This window comes from Conger conger, chromosome 11 (assembly GCF_963514075.1).
Source record: "Conger conger chromosome 11, fConCon1.1, whole genome shotgun sequence".
Taxonomy (NCBI): domain Eukaryota; kingdom Metazoa; phylum Chordata; class Actinopteri; order Anguilliformes; family Congridae; genus Conger; species Conger conger.
In genome coordinates this window covers 27802999-27822966 of record NC_083770.1, presented here as the reverse complement: position 1 = coordinate 27822966, position 19968 = coordinate 27802999, and the positions used below count along the sequence as shown (strand labels likewise).

The 19968-nt window shown below is 47.4% G+C and overlaps 1 protein-coding gene across 2 annotated transcripts in view; it reads left to right on the top strand.

Moving 5' to 3' along the window:
- pdlim2 (PDZ and LIM domain 2 (mystique)) overlaps positions 1–19968 on the top strand; it is a 41724-nt gene that overhangs the window by 11029 nt on the left and 10727 nt on the right. For both annotated transcript variants that reach the window (XM_061261610.1, XM_061261609.1), the window contains exons 4-6: positions 5500–5569; positions 7205–7353; positions 8774–8843. In XM_061261610.1, the coding sequence (XP_061117594.1) occupies positions 5500–5569; positions 7205–7353; positions 8774–8843 (289 nt within the window). The remainder of the gene's footprint in view (positions 1–5499; positions 5570–7204; positions 7354–8773; positions 8844–19968) is intronic.

Here is a 19968-nt window from a genome sequence, read left to right as displayed (position 1 = left end):
TGCATGGCATTATGGGTATTGTAGTCTCATAGGTCTGCACAGGGTGGATGAAGTAATGTAAGCCGATACCATGCTACAGAATTAGGAGGAATAATTAAAGGGGTTAGGTTTTAAATATTGCCTCTCCAAGCAACCCCTCAGACTTTAGTGGTTCCCATTGGCATGGCCTCTGCCCCCTGCCTGCTCCCTGTGGGCACCGCCACATTCTCCCCCTTCCTTATTTACAAGCCTGTGTCTCTGGCCCAGATAATGAGCGCGGTGGCATCTGGCGTCCTTCCAGAAGGCCCGCAGCCCTGCTCTCCAGCCTCACTCTGCTCCCTCGCTGTGCCCGCTCCGAAAACAATTACCGCTTCCTTCAGACTTCCTCCGTCTTCCAGACACTTTTTTTGGACTTCCAAATAGGTCCTTAACACCAATAGGTCCAAATTGACCTTTTTTTAGCTTGAGAGAAATCAGCATTATTGTACAGTACTATGTCATTTCTCCTTTCCTAATAGTACTTAGTACTTCACACTCGTTTGCTTATAAAGATTTTATGGGAATAGGCCAGCACAGAGCCTCTGTCAATGGTGGCTGTTTGTTTTTGAAAAGACTATTTGGCCTCACAGATCACAGCTATACCACCATACTCTAAATTCCCCTTTTCAGTGACTCACTGCTATCACACAAGCATGCATATTTCTGTGCTCCATCTGTGTATGGCACCCACACAGTCACACTCAGACATGCGTACACGCAGACACACTATGCTGCTGCACGTCCATATGAGTGGATTTTTCCTCACTGACCTCACGTCTTCCACCCAGCCAGAAACAACACTGTCTCTCCCCTCCTGAACAATATGGCACTTTGTGGCTCTGCTGGGCAGCTTTGTGCAATTAGAGAGCTTGCACCGCTCTGTGTGTGTGTGTGTGTGTGTGTGTGTGTGTGTGTGTGTACTCAGTGAGCACTTTATTAGGTATTTATTAGACTTATTAGATCAGCAGTTTCTGAGAAACTCAAACCACACTGTCTGGCACCAACAATCATCCCACAGTCGAGTCACTCTCAAGTCACTTAGATCACATTTCCTCTCCATTCTGACATTTGGTCTGAAAAACAGCTAAACCACTTGACCACGTCTACATGCTCTTATGCATTTAGTTACTGCCACATGATTGGCTGATGAAATATTTGCATTACAAGCTGGTGTACAGGTCTACCTAATAAAGTGGTCAATGAGTTTATATGTGCTTGTGTGTGTTGAGTGTGTCTGCATTTGTGTGTGAATATGTCTGCGTATGTGTGAGTGTGCTTGTGTCTGTGTGTTGTATGCATGCCTGTCTGCATGTGTTTGTGGCATGGACTCTTGGGCTGGTGTCCTTAAGCATATTCATACTGGCAGTTATGTTATGTTCCAATTTGTATGTGCGTTCTCAGCTTTGTACAATCAAATACATCTGCATTATGTGACTAAATGGTTTCTTATTTGTAAATGGTGACAGGGCTACAGATTGCTCATTGGCCCCCAGTGTTTTTTCCAACCACTCTCCACAGTTCGACCATGCTTAGCGTAACCTGAGCAGCTCCGCTTGTTTGCGCACAGAACAGAGAGCGCTCCAGACAAGCCGATGCTGACCTTCATGAGGATAAATCATTTTAATGGCTGCTTTGTTTCTCAAGTGGTCCAAGGTTCAGATTACTAAGATTGATTCGCACTGCAGTCTCTTAACGCACATCAGTTAGCAGCTGGTTAAAGCACATCAGACGTGTGTCACTGGCCGTATGTCATCACCCCCCCTCCACACGCTATGCTGGCTGAGAAAACAGGCTGTGACTTTTACACCGTCTGGTCGGCTGAGAAGAGTAGCGCCCTTGTCTGAGACTTCCGGCAGAGTTTTCCTCCTGATTGGTGCCCTGCATGTTTGCCCTGGTTCAGAGCCCAGAGTAAATGCTACCCCACTGATCTATCTGATATCTGTTCTGTAAGTCTGGGAGTCCACACAGGCTTATAAAAGGATGCAACTGTTGCCAAGATTTATAGGGCCGGTTCCCCGACACAGAGCCTAGTCCTAGACTGTTTTTAATGGAGATTCTCCGTACAAGACTCCGTTTAGTCCAGTGTTAAGCTTAATCTGTATCCGTGAATCTGGCCCTTAGTGTATTCAGAGACCCTAGTGTCCTGATGGATAAGCCTCGGAATTAGCTGCAAGTGACACGCCGTGATGGGTGGATTGGCCCCTGACCCTTCACTGTATTGCTTTCTGTCGTTACGGGAAGGGGTAATAAAGAGCTACCCTCCAAAACTTCAGTCATTTACACAGCACCCAGTGGGACTCCACTTCTCAGCGGGCACTGGGGTCGTCTGGATTCTGCACTGATATTTCTTGGCTATGCTCAGCTGCGGTATACAGCCTGCAGGCTGCAGCCCTGAAATCCCTTAGGCTCACTCTGCATTAATACCCTGTTGACTGTACACTCAGGTGCAGGGTAGGCCGTCTGGCTGAGACAGCTACATTTCATAAAAGAAGAAGCTTCTTGACAGCGACACAGCCATACTAATTAGAAGAGGAGTAGTCTAATTCCCCCCACAGCAGCCCTGGAGGTGTCAGGCATGTCTCCGCAGCTGGGCAGCCTCTGGGCTGAGACTGGTAGCGGCACCCCACCCTATAATATTTGGGTGTGGGTGAGGGAAGGGCTGTGTCAGAGAACAGTCAAACCAGTCCTGATCCATCAGGGCTGAACACCAAGCTAGTTTTAAAGGGAGGAGGAGGACTGTAAAACAAATGCCATGCTAGTGTTGTTAGTGTGGCGGAATAGGCATCAAACTGGTGCAGCTGCGGAATTTACTCTTCAATAGGAAGTTATGCAGACCACACGGGAAGACAATGGTTTCCATGTTTACGTGCTGCAGATTGGGCATCGTGTAATTTGCATGCTCCAGAGAACGCTTGGAACACCAGAGAGACCCCCATTGTCCCAGCAGCCTCTGGGGCATCCATTGTCTATTGTGCCCCCCCAACGATGATGTCACAGTGGTTATAGCTCCGCTGCCCCTATCTGATTTCTTCAAGATGATGTCACCGAACAACTGCAGGCTTAGATGGGACGCTGAAAAAATTCAATGTATTTCTTGCATAACTGTCACTAGTGCTGTATTCTACCTTATGATTTCAGATTCAAACATTGGCACACCACACTTTTGTCATAAACAGTTGATACAGTTAGTAGTGAAGGTGATAAACATAAAACATAAATGAATGCATAGTATACTCCTCTCCATGTTCTGTCATGGAATGTTTTCCAAGTTAACTGCTAGTATGTTCAAAATAAAGGAAAATATTTTTTAATGTTACAATATAACCACAGTCCTCGGAATAGTGGCTCCATTGAAGAAGGTGCCACAGACGGGGAAATGGTAAGAGTTATGTAACTCACAGACAGGCTTCTCCTGTTCAAGCTGTGTTCTAGTGTATGGATGGGCCCCGCATGACCATGTCCCATAGGGCAATTCTTTATTGGTGGTTGTCTCACCCAAGGCTAGGGAGTCTCTCGGCAGGGATCTGCATCTTACCACTCTCTACCGACCTCCGCTGGTCAATCAGGCGCCCATTGTCTTCCCGTTAAAGCTTCAAGTTAAATGTCTTCCTCCAACTCATGTTTGTGCGAGCTTGCCTTGTGGGTTGTGGTGTGAAAGGAAGCAGCTGGCAACATCATGTGATGTTAATTCATCTAAAAGAATGGAAGGAAGTTCAGTGCACTGATTATTACCAGCTCAGACATCTAACATTGCTGGTTAATGACATGAATGAATGTTGTTGTTTTAGCTTCATTTGGCAGAGTTGGGAGGGTCTCCACAAGTATGTTCAGAATGAAGTTCAGATTATTGATTTTAGCTGGCACTCAAAGTCATCCAAACGATCTCTAAAATATGTTATAGGCAGAGCACACGTTGACTACAGCCTAGCTTGAAACAATAAACCTTGACAGCTATGCCTTAAATCTTATACTGGACTGCTCTGGAAATACCTTGTGCAGTGCGGAGATTGGAGCTGTTCTTCATTGCCTTATTTATGTCTGCTTTCCGTGTGCGATTCAGACAAAGGTGAACAGATCACTTTCACCTCCCCGTGTTTTACGATGGCCATCACTCTGTTACCCCACTGGCAAGCCATCAGTCTGCTGTCTCACAGGAGGTCAGAGGATATCTGCTGTGCACAAAACCAGTCTTAATTTTGAACAACTTTTTACTGTTAAGCATTCAAAGTGTTGGCCTCTTCACGGGCCTTACTCTCAAACAAGCCGGTGGCAGAAATGTGCCGAAAACAAAGCAAAACAATGTTCGCATTCCTGTCCAATGACAGGGATACAAAAAAACAAGCTCTCTGGCTTTTTCTATTTACATCAAAGACAAACAGAAAACCAGTTTTGGGATCAGCTTGACAGGCTTAACTGTAAAGTATTTGAGTATATTAATAGCAGGATTGTTATCAAGCTTAAGAGAGCTGTGGACAATTTTTGTCCAGCGCTGGTTAAACCCAGATGTGACTCTTCCATCCTTCAGCTCCACACTCTTTATCTCCTACTAGTCTGTATACACAGTTGGCACGCTAGGGCTAATCTCCAGCCTCTTCACATGTGCCATAAGTTATGGGATCCGCCAAGGATTCTTTCATTCAAAGCCGAGGCTAATGCGTTCAGTTGGCCTGTTCCAGCTGTTTCTCTGGTTGGCTTCACCCCGACGGACGAGGACTATTCGGAAAAACCTGGTGTTTTTCTGCACAATTTAGCCCCGGCTTGCCGGACTTCCCTGCAGGGCTCATTACCACCCCTGGCAGTACCTGTGTGCCCCCCTGCCCAGGGAAGAAGTGGCCCTGTGTTTGCCGCTGAGGTCTGTCCCCCAGGAGCATGATGGGAGTCGCTCTCCGCTTTCGAGGGTGTGTTTTGCGGCCCGCACGTTTCCCAGTTTTCCCTGACCAGTGTTTGTTATTCAGTTCTTCGTGTACTCTTTTGATCCCAACGCAGGAAAATAGAAGTACTGGAAAGACTTCTCAGGGCTCATTTGCTGGGAGTTGGGCCTGTTGGATGGGGAGGGGTGGGGTTGGCGGGCGTCGGTGTCTGAGCGGATGTGTGGCTTCCAGGTTTCCAGCCGCAGTATATTGTTTGAGAATTGCTTTCTCTGGGATGTGCCCTTTCCTTGTTCCAGTGTGGCTGTGTGTCAGCAGACAAGCTCAAGTGGACCAGGTGCAGAAATGTATCTCTGCTGCACCTGCATGCCCCCTGTATTGTTCAGACAAAATCTGCATTGAATCCTGTACAAGTTAATTCAGACAGCCATTTCACCAGCACTGGCAAAGTAAAAAATATACCTACCCTGGTATTTCAACACATCATGTTCCGGTTTTCAGCAGGTTTCTTAGTAAGAAAGTCCCAGTAAGTAAGTTCAGTAAGAAATAATATATTAAATTTACCCATTTTTATTTATTGAATCCAGTGGATATGACTGTCTCTCCTCCACAGGCCTGAGCCTCCAAGCCCGGGACAGACCAATGGGATCAGCACTCCTGAGCAGCTGGGCGGGCGCTTCCAGGTCAGTACTGTGTCATGTGACCCGATAAACCCGCACAGTTACAGGCTATTTGAATGTTCAAATCCCACCCACCTAAAAGGTGACTGGACTGAGGAAGTGATTTGAAACAATGGGAATTTCCATGGAGTAAAACTTTTAAAATGTCATCTTCTCATGAGCGAACAATTACACAACCTCTTTCTCCAAATGATGCGTTTCACATATCAGTTGATTGTAAAAATGTGTACATTTTTCAATTTTGTTGCCAGACTTACGATATTGTTAAACTGCACATCAGTGTGCTGTCATCATGGAGCTCTCATTAGCCAACAACAGAGTATGCCTCGGCTGATTTAACGATATCGTAAATTTTCCTGGAACCAGTCACTTTTTTGTGCCGGGCAGGATTTTAACGCTCGATCGCTATGTGGAAGCAATATGAACTCTTATGTGATAGGAATTTCCCATAGGCTTCATATACAGTGAAATGGCAGACCGTTGCTTAAATGCATGGAGCTTATACAAGAACTTGAAAGCTTGAAGAGATTCTTCTCTGTAGGTATTGGGCGAGATATGTGTCTCTGTGGGTCAGTGACAAAGATTGTCCGTCTGTGCTGTACATTGAGTGAGGTAAATCTCATGAAGCACTACTTGAATATCTGGCCTGTGGGAGCAAATCGGTCACTCTGACCAAGCAGGTACAGAATGGCACAGTTCTTCAAAAGTGTCAGTTCAGCCTAGTCCCTGCATTTGTTTTCCTTTGCACAAGATGATTCATGTCCTTTAGGACTGTTTTGGTCCTCCGGGCATTGCCTGTGAGCTATCCCACAGACCCCAGGTCTGCTTCTCATTTTCTCGGAAGCTGAGGCCTCTGGTTATTGAAGATTTACTGAAGGTTAAGATAGGCAGACACAAAGACATTGTTGCATGATTCTTCTTTGCTTCCATTACCCTGGGGCAGCTCTGTGGCAGTGAGAAAGGGGAAAGGAACTGAAGTAAATCAGACCTGTTCCCGTATTTTATTGGTCAACTGGAATACATTTTGCTCCCAAAGGTAGTTTTGGAGATGGTCATTTGTTGAATGTCAACATACTGTAACACTGAACAGTGAAACTTTGTCACTATATAAAGGGATATCGGGTATCAGAGATTCAGAAGCTGCATACTTTCCTACATTACATTTGAACTCACTCAGAATGGATGGCTTCTGCATTAAAATCCTTCTGTAAATTGCTCCCTCTAAAATCTCAAAAGGGCTGTTTTTAATCACTCAAGTACATCCTGCTATGAGTCATCTTCAGAAAACCATTCTTTTGCCTCTTTATTTTCACAATGACCTTACTTCAACACAGCATTTCAACTTCTCTGCTGTCTTAATAAATCATCTCTAGAGCAGAGCATGGTTATGTTTAAGGGTTGATCAGTTTGCAGCTGGATTCCAGGGGGAGACATCTTTCTGAGGAGTGATTTATGAAATTAGATTATACTGCTTTCATAAGCTTTATTTTATATCCCAAATGGGATTGTAAAGTAAAGCATGTGCCAATACAGTCTGGATATATTATAAAAGCCTACATTTGTTTTCCCCTCTGAGATACAGTAGATCCTGTTTTTCTTATTCAGGACATTTCAAATGTTTCTCCTCCCACCCTCTAGGAGGCGCTGCAGGTGAGTCGAGATGAAAACCAGAACTACAGGGAGTACTCCCTGTCCAGCCCAGCCTCTCTGTCACCTGGCCCCTATTCCCCAGAACCTCCGTCCAGCCCCGACAGGAAGATAGAGCAACACACAGGCACCAGCAAGAGGTAACTTACACAGTGTCAGGAAATGTTTATCCTCCTCAAGAGGCTTCAGTGTAGAAGAAGAATCCTGAGCCCTTACAGAGAATCACATTCCATTAGACACCACGGATGTCACTCTGAATAAAACAGTAAAAATCCAATTGTTGTGTTTCTGTTTAAATGAAAATCTTGAGGTCACAGATATTTGCGGCAGGTTTTCGGTTCTCTGACACAGTAAATAGTCTTGGACCCGGACAGGGAAGCTAAACTGGTTTTAATTGCTTCACAGTGGTGAGCTGTTAACAGTTAATGACTGGTCCAAGGCCTGTGCTTACTGTTGCCCCCCAGGACCAGGGCTGAGTTGCTCTGTAGTAAAAGTACAGATCCAGAGAGATACCTTTGTCAAAAAGGATAAACGTGTCGAGCAGCAGGTTTGCGTTCAGTGACCAGATGGATTTCTGTTCTGGCGTCAAGCAAAAAGGACACATGAACCACCAAGGTCCTCTGAGCTTGAGAGCAGAATGTGTATTTGAGTGCCCGGGGAAAAAAGAGCTTTGGGACAGTGCTGCGGTAACAAAGGATGTGCAGCGGATATCACATTCCCCCGTTTTTATGTGCAGCGACAAAGGGCCGGCCAGCGGAACATTCAGTGCGCTGGCTGATGTGTGGAATTCTCCTGGGCTGCCTCGCGGGGTCACAGTGCACTGTGCTTTACTGCGGGTGAATTGGCCCACTGTCTGGGGCGTGTTCCCTCCCTGCTTTCAACTGGGAAAATAAAGACATAACCTTTGAAAACATAGACAAATTCCAGACGTCAGTGTTGATTCATTTCATTTTGTTATTTTTCCTGGAGGATTATGTGCCCTCAGTGCTGGGATCTTTGCAGTGATGCAGTTGTCTGTCCAGCTAATAGAGAATGCAGTGCCTTATCTCAGCAGACCTGTGACTGGATGGATCAGAGGGCCAAATCTGAATGCAGCACCATTGTGTGTTTGAAATGGCTACAAAGAGATTGTTGTTAATGTTGACATGCATACTGTACATGTATTGCAGAATTTGGCTTGATGTTCAGGTTGTTCTTGGACAAATTAGCCATTACCTATAGTGTGGAGAGTTTGTGAGCTGTTGACATGCTGGCTTTCTTATCACTAAATATCAGAGACCAGGGACCTGTTTCACGAGGCAGGATTACTGAGTTAGCTGGATAGCTGCACTGAGGAAAAACCTGGAACGCTACCAAATATGGAATGTGGAGTGAAGTAAAAAGAGCTGTTCTGGCTTTTACTCAGCTAGCTCCGTAATCCTGCTTTGTGAAACAGGGCCTGGGGCACACAGCTGTCCGAGATCAGCACAGCTTTCCCCTTCACAAACACGTGGTCATAAGCTCAGTGGTCAGGTTGAAATGTTGATTCCACGCTATGCGTGGCTTCTCTCCTGGTTACAGTGTGCAGCTGCACTCATGGTCCTCGGTGGACAAGACCCCCAGCCACAGGCTCTCTAGACCCCTCTCTCAGGTAAGTCTCCCACAAAACCTGCCCCTCCACTGGAGGTACTGCTCCCTAATGGTGGAGACCCTCTCTTCTGCATTTGCACCCCGTTCACCTCCGTTTCACCACAGTGCTGTGCCTCATCCCAGCAGATGGCCAGCACCATGCACGTTTCCCTGCTGCTCACCTACAGCTGTATAAGGAAAGGGTAACTAAACATGCCTAAATCAAATACAGGATGCCAGGAAGGCTATGTTAGAAAGGCAGACTGCCAACCACTTTCAGACAGGAGCAGGGGTGGTGAATTCCACTCTGAAAGGTCACTTTGAAAGGGCTTCTTTTTACAAAGTTCTGACATTACGTTCGAGTGAATGCTGGGAGCACCATGTGCAAGGATTACTGCAAGGGAGGGAGTTGTTATTGTTACCGGGGAACAATGAGCTTGACCTTTTAGTCATCTGTTAAGGGAGAGACTCGTTAATATAGCCTCCCTCCATACTTGGTGGTTAAATATAGGTTTGAGGGTAATTGGTAGGTTTGCACTGGGGTCATGCTTATTTGCTGTTCATGCTGAAAGTACGGGGACAGAACTTCTGGAAGGACTTGAGTGAGGGAATGCTGTGGGAAAGTTCATCACAAGACATTTCAGCTATGCCTGACTTCTCGAGTTGACAGCAGTAATGCCCCCAGAAGACACAACAGGGGAGATGACAGGACAGGAAAAACATACAAGGCCTTAAATGGATGGGGAGAAAAACTGTGGAATTCCAGGAATTTTATAAGTGCTGTACAGATTAAAATGAGTGGGAAAACAAAACTGGAAGTCTGTTGCTTGTGATGGCAGATACAGTAAATCTCCATGTCATGCGCTTATTCATCTTTTATTTTTTTATTTTTTTTAAAACTACCTTGTCACTCCCTCATGAAAGGTCAACCATGCCAGACCTCATGCGAAGGCTTACACAGTTTACATATTTATAGTATTGCTCCCCCAGTCCGGGCAGTTTTGGCCCTAAAGGAATCTGGCAGTTACCGACTCTTACCTCCGGCAGTGGCAGTTATCGATTCAGCAGTGAAAGTATTCAGCAGAACGGTGTCCACAGACACACAGGACCACAGCTGCCAGGATATAGGCACCCCAAAAGTAGCTGCAAAACTTGTTATTCTCCTCATGGGCATATGGTGCTCTGTTCAGCCTAAGCAGCGAACGCTGTCAGCACTTCTCTTTAGATGTCATGTCGTTCATGCTCCCTGTGAGTTTCAGTCAAAACAACCTGCCATGCTGGCTCTCCCATAATTCCTCCGAGGCAGCGTCCTGGAAAACATGAGTTGAGGAACGCCGGTGCCCTTTTTAATGAAGTGTGTGTTTTCTGAGAGGCAATCTTTTCTGCTCAAGAATGGTAAAACATTGCTTTTTTTCAAAGTTTTTTTTTCCTTATTCCAGTTTAGACAGGGTCTTGCTTGCCTTTTTGTCTTTTTGCCTAATTAAAGTTAGATCTTTAAAAAACAATATAACACTGAGGCATTCCCAACTGAACAGTCCAGAGAGCTGTCGCAGTCACAGGAATTTCTGTTCATTTAATGGAAAAGGAGGCAGAGTTTCTGGCTGCTGTCTGGAGACATGAGTCAATGTTCTGATCTAGTGTGAAGATTACCTCAAGGGTCCCAGTGAATACAAGTTCATCTTCAGGTGTCGGTGGAATATTTGTCTTGCGGGTTGCCTTGAAGACACTTCAGGTAGACATGAGGTAAACCACCTAGTGTGGCGGCTATTGGGAGCTGTCTGGGTCCTGAAGCTCTTATCAGTTGGGTCTAAGGAATGCTAAGCAATTTACACGTGCCAGATCAGCCACTCTGAGATTAGCAGGGAATGCCTGAGGTGTGCAGACAGGTGGGCCAGCGATCTCAATTGTATGAGCTGAGAACTTCGCTTTTTCAGTTTGGGAGGCAGGAAACTTCCATCCCTTTTATCCTTGTAAGATCTATTCACTCTCATTTTTCATCTCCAACTGAAATGCCTCATGCGCTCGTTTGCCTCTCTGTTGGGTGTCCCTGCATTCTCTCCCCTCCTGTGTCCTCTCCGGCGTTTCGCTCTTCTGTGTTCAAGCAAATATTTGGGATACACACTGCCATTGCCTATGCTGTTACCCAGGTTGAACCATAGACCGCTCTGATGAAAGCAATAGAGGTGAGCATTAGCTGATAGAGAGTCTGGGTTGTCGTTATGGGGTAGTCATTTCAATCCCCCTCCACCTCCTGGTCCTCTCGCCAATCCCAACAACATTGCTTGGTACTGTTCTCTTTTATTTGTCTGGAATTTCTGAAGATTGTGGGTTTAGGCCAGCCCAACTGAAAAGTTGTGTATTTTCCTATGTTAGCTAGTCTGTGCTCTCCTGTGTTAGCCGGTTAGGTGTGCTCTTAAGCTTGCAGGAAGCTATAGCCTCTGGATGAGCTTTGCCAGGGTCTCTCCCCAATGGAGGTCCTCTCGTTTGAATCAGAGACGGGGCCCTCCCTGTGTTTGGTGCTTAATGAGTGGAGCCCTTTCAGCGGTCTCGGCGGAATAGCGGCTGGGAAGCAGCAGGCCCTGCGCACACTTGGCGTGTTGTCCTGGCCCGGCCGACAGGAACACAGACACTCAGTTTGCACTGAAAGGCCCTGGCTCTCCTGACTGGGCCCTCTGTGTCCCGCAGGGTGGACGGCCACGCCGCGGCGTATCGGGTGATCGGTGCTTCAGAAAAAGCGTCTAAAAGGGTTTTCCACCTCGCGTCGGCCCAGAGAGTACGGGGAGTGGGAACCCGTGACTGGATCCCCATTTAGACCTCCATTAGTGGGGGCTGTGGAGTGGGGTTTGGGGGTTTTGAATATCTTGAGAAAGCAGGCTGTACAATAGGGGCTCTGATGGCAGGGGCTCTGGGAAGCTGGTGTTGGCTTTCGCCCCTTCACAAACCCGCTGTTGTGTGAGGGAGGCTGGCAGAGATGGGCGGCTGGGTGGCTGGGGGGGTGGGGATGATGGGATGGACACTAGGGAACCCTCCGTTATTCCCAGGCAGCTCCCGACTTCCAAGCTCCTCCCTCCCCGATAGGCCCCACCCGCCATGAGCACAGGGCGGTCCATTGTCCCGGGTCCTAGGGGCCACTCAGCGCACAGGCCATTCTGGTGCTGTCACCAGGGCCTCGTATGATCACACGTTTCTCACATGTACAGTGGCTCCGGGGATCAGATTTCGGAACGGAACGGGATAGAGCCTGACCCTGCTGTCAGCTCTGTGGAGGAGCTTGTTCTGCTGCTGCTTGATGGGTTTGATCAAGAGCTTAGCAGAATACATGATATGACAGTAACTCAATGCCTTCATGCTTATTAGCTTAGAAATCACTTCTCTCTAGATTTCATTTGGCTCCATTGCCTGCATTCCTTCAGATTTCAGAATGTAGATGTAGTGAATCAGGTTCTTCCCAGGTTTACCAAGATGTTCAGCGCTGATTGGGTGGTCTCCGTAGATAATGATCCGGTGCTATGGTCTTTGACACGCCGCTAAACTTCTGTTGATGCCCTCTGTCGGCTAATTTGCTGCTAGCTCATGGTGAAAATAAGAGCGCTGCCAGCGAAGAAGAGTTTATAGGAAAGGATTGGATCTCAGCCCAGATTCCTCCCAGGGAAGTTACCGGATGCCCCTGGCTAAGCAGTCTGTCACTGGGCCCTTGGACACCTTCAGGAACACTAGTCTGGTTATAACATCAGGAAGTGACCACGATGGGATCGCCGCTCAAAAGAACTGCACCAGAGCCAGCTCACGTTCTCAGGGAATGCCTGGCTCTTAAGGCGGGATCTAAAGCTGGCCTGCAGCGGTTAGATTGAGGTTCCTGAGGGCTGCTCTGGTGAGCTCCCTCATCCTGTGCGGAGACGGGAAAATTATAAATAACCCATGTAGGACGTTTCACTCCAGAGGAGCCCCATGTTGGCCCCTTTATGGACCAGGGCATCTACTCCCTGCAGAAGGCTGGGCAGGGTGAGCTTGTAGGGTGACGGGCATTTGGACTGTGCCCCAGCCAGCTGACTGTCTACCCCAGGCTGCCCTCCTCACTAGCTGCTGGCTCTGTTTTGGTTTGTGGCAGGCTGGAGCTCAAATCTGCAGTGGTTACCACTGAATGGAAATAGGATGTTGGCACACAGAAGAAATACCCGCTGCTGTTTTTGGAATCGAGTCAAAACTCCTGCTGAACGGCGGTGTGTCTTGAACAAGCAAGAGAGATGCTTCCTTCTACAAGTATCTTTTTAATGCTGTAGACCTCCACTCCCTTGTGCCCGTTCTCCAATGTCCCCTAGTTCAAATGGATTGAGGAGCTCCACTCAGGCAGGTCTGATGTGCTATGTCATGGCTGAAATGAGCAAAGAGGCTGTTTGGGTTGGCAGCATCTGTGCCGCCAGATGGGGCCAGGCTAATCCGGTGCAGGAGGGCGGGGTTAGGGGTGGCATGTTTTCCGTCTCCTCGGAATCACGGCTGGGAGCCGACGGGAGCCATCCTTTTCAGGCTGGCTCTCTGAAGTAAGGCCGGGCTCATTGTGGTCCCCTGGCTGGGCAGTATGCCTCCATGCCGAAATATTATTTTTCCCTTCCTCTGATGTGGAAAGGCAAATGTGTGCTCTTCAGATTACCCACCTTTCTGTCCCCCAGGACCGCTGACCAGGCGCTCGTCCTGCACCCCCTTTTTACTGGCCCTTTTTTGGCCTGAGAGATGGGGGGCCATTCTGTAACTGGGTGCGGTTTAAGAGAGTGGGTGAGCGGTGTGTCAACATTCTGCAAGTTGTAGTCAAGGTAACCATGTGGATATTCTATTTTCTTTTTTTGTCACTGATGTTTCTCCCAAGAAAAGCTGAAAAATTGGCTGCTTGATGCAGAAAAGCCTAATCTTTGTCGGGGAGATTTCAGCATGTTCTCAACTCCCTCTAGAGTTTAGCTTAAGGATCCTGCAGCCCTTTTGTTCATCATAAATCACACCAGCCCATAAACAAAGGAAGTAGCAACCTGGATGTGGTCATCAGGGCACTTAAACAGAACCGGAGACTACCAGCATGAGATCATCACTCCTTGTGTCCAGAAAGCATTGGAGGTCTTTTGCCATGGTTCTATGAGTATGTGTTTGGATCAGGATAAGCCACAGTGTGAAACAGACCAGGTGGTACTTTGATGTACCTTACAGTTTTTAATAGCCCCATAAAGTCAACACTAGAAGGCAAGGACTAACTTAGTGTGGAAAACTAGAAAAACGATCACCACTGAAGGCATATTCTTCCTACAAGAATCTGAAGCCTTTCCCCTCAGCTTGCCATTTCTTTAGTGTTTGCTCAACTAGCCCTCTCAATGCAGTGGCCATCCGCCACAAATCGCAGCTATGAAAAGTTGGACTTACTGTCACTGAACCCACATTATTTGTGTACTCTCATTAGTCTATATTATAATGGCTTTCGCTTTTATTTTAAGACCGATGTGGCAATGACTTAATTTTCTTTTTTTAACACATTGCAATTATGAGGGTGGTTGCTGCAGATGATAAATTAAATGTAGCGTAAATTCCAACTATAAACTGATACAGCAATGAAGTCCAGATGTTTAATGAGTTTGATATCCTGAGCCAGCTGGACATTTTTGAAAGGAAACGTGTTGTTCATAGCGCCCCCTTTTGAGACGAGTAAACACCAGGGCAGCTCCTCCTCCCAGTTTCCAGTCAAACTGGCACTCACCAGCAGTGGAGTTTGGCCATGTGAAACCACTGAGAGAGACTGTTTCTGTTCCTCCCATCTCAGTCACATGAGAGGGCTTTAGTTTGACTATGGTATTGGCAGATTGAGGGAGGGAGAGGGAGAGAAAGAGAGGGAGGTGGAGGAGAGACGTTTTCACAGGCCACAGCTTGCGGCTGAGTGACAGAAATACATCAGCATATTGCCAACTTATTTCATATGTTATTTACATTATCATCAAAGTTATTATTCATATTTCTGATTTAAGATTAACCGACATGGCTCAGGCAGTAAGAGCAGTCGTCTGGCAGTCGGAGGGTTGCCGGTTCGATCCCCCGCCCGGGCTGTGTCGAAGTGTCCCTGAGCAAGACACCTAACCCCCAAATGCTCCTGACGAGCTGGTCGGGGCCTTGCATGGCAGCCAATCACCGTCGGTGTGTGAGTGTGTGTATGAATGGGTGAATGGAGAAGCATCAATTGTACAGCGCTTTGGATAAAGGCACTATATAAATGCCTGCCATTTACCATTAAAAGATTAAATCATGTGCACACACACATACAGACGCACATACTCCTGTTCCATAGGCCTCTTCAGGCAATCTAATGACATTATTCTTGTGGCATGCTGGTGTGTATTCAGTAATGGAAGAGACACACTTTACACAGAGCCACTCAGACATCCTGTCATCTCACTAGCAAACTCTCATCAACGTCAAGAGTGCTCTCTCTGCACAAGGAACTTGCATACGTACCGCTAACTTATCTGAGCTCTGCCCCAGGGGTGCGGGTGGCCTCCTGAGGGATACAGGCTTTCATTTTACATGCAGCCCTGTGACTGCTTCTCAATCCTATCCCAATCCAGACAAATCCAGGCCCAGCCAGGACTGATACAGGTTATTTACATTGGGCTGATCTGTTGGTTTCTGCTGCCGTTGGCTCACACGGATGGCCTCTGTCTCTCCCTAATGTTAATTTCAGTCATTATCGCTGCCATATGGTTTTTATCAGGTACGGTCTGCACCCAAGCCGCTCCAGCTTGCTGTATGCAGGGGGAAATGGGGGGGATGTGCTTGTTATTATCAGTGGATAAAGTGGCACTCCCGCAGAGAGGGAAACGTAGCGCTGTTCTAGCATGTTTAGATCTTCTGAGGCTATGGTTGCCGTGATGCTAATGTGATGCAAGCCCTGCCATGCAAGACCACAAGCTGCCTGCTTGTACCCACCTTCCTAATCCCAACAACAGGGTCCCATTCATTCCCAGTATCTCACAGGAGGTCCCCCTAAACCCAGCCCCCAAACTCAATGGCGTGGTCCCACTTTCATCCGGAGTTTTCCCTGGAGGTCCCGGCAGAACTATCACTCGTAACTCAAATGTCTCAGGATCTGAGGAGTTTACCAAACTCTTTACTGTATCCACCAGATTAAAACCATAAGACTAGAGCATAATTCTTACACACACAAAGGGCCTTTTTTTTGCTTTAGTGTAGTCTGACAAGGGTCCCCACTTCATGAGTGTGCTCCTGGAGCTTAGCATGTCCCAGTTTTATAATGCTGTTCAGTGGTGGATTGAGCTCATTGCCCTGGACTGTTGTGCTTTAGCGTGTGGGCTACACTGTTTGTCTGTATACAACAGGTGTAATTGCAGAGAGTGGGGGGAACTGTGTGGGCAGAAGATCATAAAGATCTGAAACCCCACAGACCTCCCTGGATGTCTGAGGCTGGATGGGGGCACAGGGCTTTCATTTATCCTTCCCTGCAGGCATTGGGCTGTGGGAGAGGCCTGTGATGATTACTTCAAGGGAACGGACATTTTATGACTTTTCATACGGCGGCAGTAATAAAATAACATCTAAACTGAAGCGTGCCTATCTTGGCCAGCTCTGTGCCCTGTAATCGGTCTTTGGGGCAACGCACCCTGGAGGTTCCAGACAAGAGCCCAAAGCTAAAAATGCCTGCACCCCCTGGGAGTGTTGGCCTGCAGATGATCCCGGGTGTTCCAGAATCTTCCTTTCTTTATTGCTTGTGATTTTACTGCCGACAGGGCTGCCGACCCGTGTTCCTGGAGATCCGTGAAAGCAAAGAATGTTTTCAAAAATAATGAAATCAGCAGTTTTAAATATCGACTATTTTACTATAAAGAGCAGCAAACTGTTAAAAACGAAATCAAATTCATATTTGTTGTGACCACCCATGGCCTTTAAAACTGCATCAATTCTCTTGGGTACACTGTACTGCTGTTCTATAAGAAAATCAGCTGGTTGGTTGCACAAAACATATTAGAACCACAGTTCTTCTGCCGACTTTGCCTGTCTCTTGTATATGACTATCCTGGGAATCCCAGACAGCCTTGATCAAATTGATCAAACTGAATGTTTAGAAATCTCTTTTGCTCTTTTCTACTGACTCGCTAATGCAAAAATAAATATAAATTTGGTGTTAGACATTAGGGTGCCTACCCTAATTTTTGCACAGTGCTGACGGTTTTGACACCGACCTTATCAAAGCACACCTTGCACAGCAGCTAGAGATTTCTCTGAGCTGTTAATTACTATCAGGTGTGCCAAAGCAGGTTGGAATGAGAACCTACGGGACTGTAGATCTCCAGGGACAGGGTGGGGTAGCCCTGCTCTACTACCTACTGCTCCCTGTTCCCCTGTCTTAGGCTGGGCCAGTCTGGTGTTCTCTCACATGGCACCCTAACCCTCCCTTTGCCATCATTTTACTCTAAACCACTGGTTCAGCCAACACTGTTCCCCTCCACGCCCTCAGAAAGGCTCACACACTGACGCCATAAGTGACTGATGAATGGTGTGTTATAAGGCTCCAGTCTCCCCTCTGCATGCAATCACAAAGTTTGTCATATTTCTGGTTCTGAATTGCGCCCGTGGCCCACAGCCCAGCTGGAGAGCCCAGTCTCTGCAGTAGAGCCGAGCTCTTTGTGGTTTTGCTAAACGGAGGCTCCAAACCACCAGCTTCACGACCCAAAGGCTTGGAATCGAATGCTACCCCCGCCCCACCCGTTCCCTCTCCTCCTCGCCTGTCAAAGCTTTGTTGATTCATATTTCTTTCCATATGCCATGTGGTTATCAGAGTTATTAGTGCTCTGTTGTTGGCTGGGACTGTGGAACTGGGAATGAGTGTGTGTGTGAGCTTGTGTAAGTTATTGTGTATAGTCTTCTTTGAGATGAGCTGTATCTGTAATTGTTTTCAAGTGTAGAGAAACTGACTAGCATTGCATAGTGCATCATGGTCCATGCATACTGCAGGCTTGCACTGACAAATACGTACATCTCACGCATACCATACCTGGGTGGACCTGATTACTGTTTCTTGGGATGGGTTTGGCCTTGGCCCGGGATCATTCATTCTTGGGATCCTGGAGTTCTGGGGTATTGATCAGCCCTTCAGTTTGTGTTGCCCTTATTGTGGCTAGAATTGTGAATGAAATGTGAGGTACCAAAATTTCCATTGGCAAAACAAAATGACAACATGACAATTATGTTATGCTTATGCTTATAAAGCAGGATTGACACACCCAACCGAGCCGATTGCCAGGCCCTCACAGGCAAGATGCTCCAGGTCGCGTTTGATGCGTAATCATTCATTCTGTCATTTTATGTGTAATCATTCATTCTGTTGGTGTCATGTAGCGACTTGCAGCGCTTGTGTAAGCGGTACAGTTCAAGAGTGGCTGGAGACACCACTGGTGGGAAACCCTGATGATTGTTATTTTGACAATCATGACCATGTTAATAAGCTGTTTGCTCTTACTCTGTGTCGGAAACATCACCCCGCCCTGTGTTCTGTCTGTCTATTAAAATGCCTTGAACATTATGTCTCTGAAAATAGTCACCTGTGGTCGATCCCACCAGTATTATTGTACGTTTATATGGGTTTCAGAAGAAACTTTAAATTTGAAATGCCTGGAACAATACAATGTTTCAGTGGGGAAGGGGGAGCATGTGGCACAAAATGCATGCCTGTCTTTTTCTGCGGCTGATTAAAAAGTTCTTCGCGGTCGACACACCACCCCCACCGGTTTAGTTTGCCTGCAAGCGAAGCACTTGAAGCGGCCTTTAGAATGCCTGATTTGGGTGCCCGCCTTCCTCAGATGCCACTTTGATGCCGCGGGCGCTGTTTTCGAAAATCTGATTGCTGTGGAGATGGAGCCCAATCAAGGCTTCCTGCTCACGCCAGCCGGAGGAACCAGGAGTAATTGCACATTGATTTACACCCCCCCCTCCCCCGTCCTCCCACGCATTCCTGCGATCGGCCTGCCGCTCCAACACAAACAGCCTCGGCCGGGGCCTTTTTCACGACAGGGCCTCGCTGCGCCCTGCCCCTGGCCCTCGGCCGGCCCGAGGAGATGCCGGGGCCAGTTCTATAAAAGGCCACCGACCCAGAAAAGAAAACAGCCCAGTCGCCCTACGTCTCTCCACCATCCACCAGCTGTCAAAGCCGGACCCTTGGCCGGTCGACGAAAGCGAACATTAATCCTGTGTTATTCCGCAAGCACGTTTATTACTTTAGTTCCCCTTTTGTGTTTCTCTGTCCTCTGCTGTCCGCACCAGCTTCCAAGATCACTCAACAGTCAAGGCCTCAGAAACGGCAGTTTAACTGCCTGCTTTGGAAACGGGGCTCTCCGAATGGGTCTGAATTCAGCTACACGGGTGTGGCAGGCAGAGCAGTAAGATGAACCATATGAATGTAGTGACAGAGTCCAAGGACACACAGAATGGGGATTATTGTGGGGTGTAGTTAGGGGGCCCACTGGTAAATGATGAGTGGTGTATTTTGGCGTATTCTCCGGTCCGGCAGTAATGGCATGTACTCATAACTCATAATGGTTAATGGGGAGCCGTTGTAAATATGGTCGTTTCGTTGATGAATCGGTACCCCGTCAAAGAATGGCCATATGTGGTGGCAGTGAATTTCCCGTGACAAAGAAAAACATTTGGCCATAGTGCTGCTCAGCCTGGCCCTTGGGGAAGAAAGGACTAGGAAAGAAAAGCCTTTGCCATTTAGAGAAGAAACATTGGATTCGGGTGCTGGTGCCGGAGACATAGAGTTCTTGGCCCCTCTTGTTGTGAATACCTCAGCCCTGAGCCACATGCTGGCATCATGACACACTGTGTGCACAGGGATGTGCCAGGGGCTTGGGGCTGGTCCTCTACCGCAGGGATAATCTCCTCCAATCCAAATCCAGCCCTGGTTTTCTTTTCTCCCAGGTAATTAACTGAACAATTAGTGCTGCTGCAGGCAAAGGGAGGGTGGGAAAGCAGCAGGTCTTGGTCGTGGAGTGCCGTGATTCAATGGTCCCTGCTCTGCACTTCCTGGAACCAGAGCATTCTCCCCAATTTCCCACTGCATTCTTAGAGTAAACGAGCACTGTTCCTAACGGATGAGCGGAGTTTCC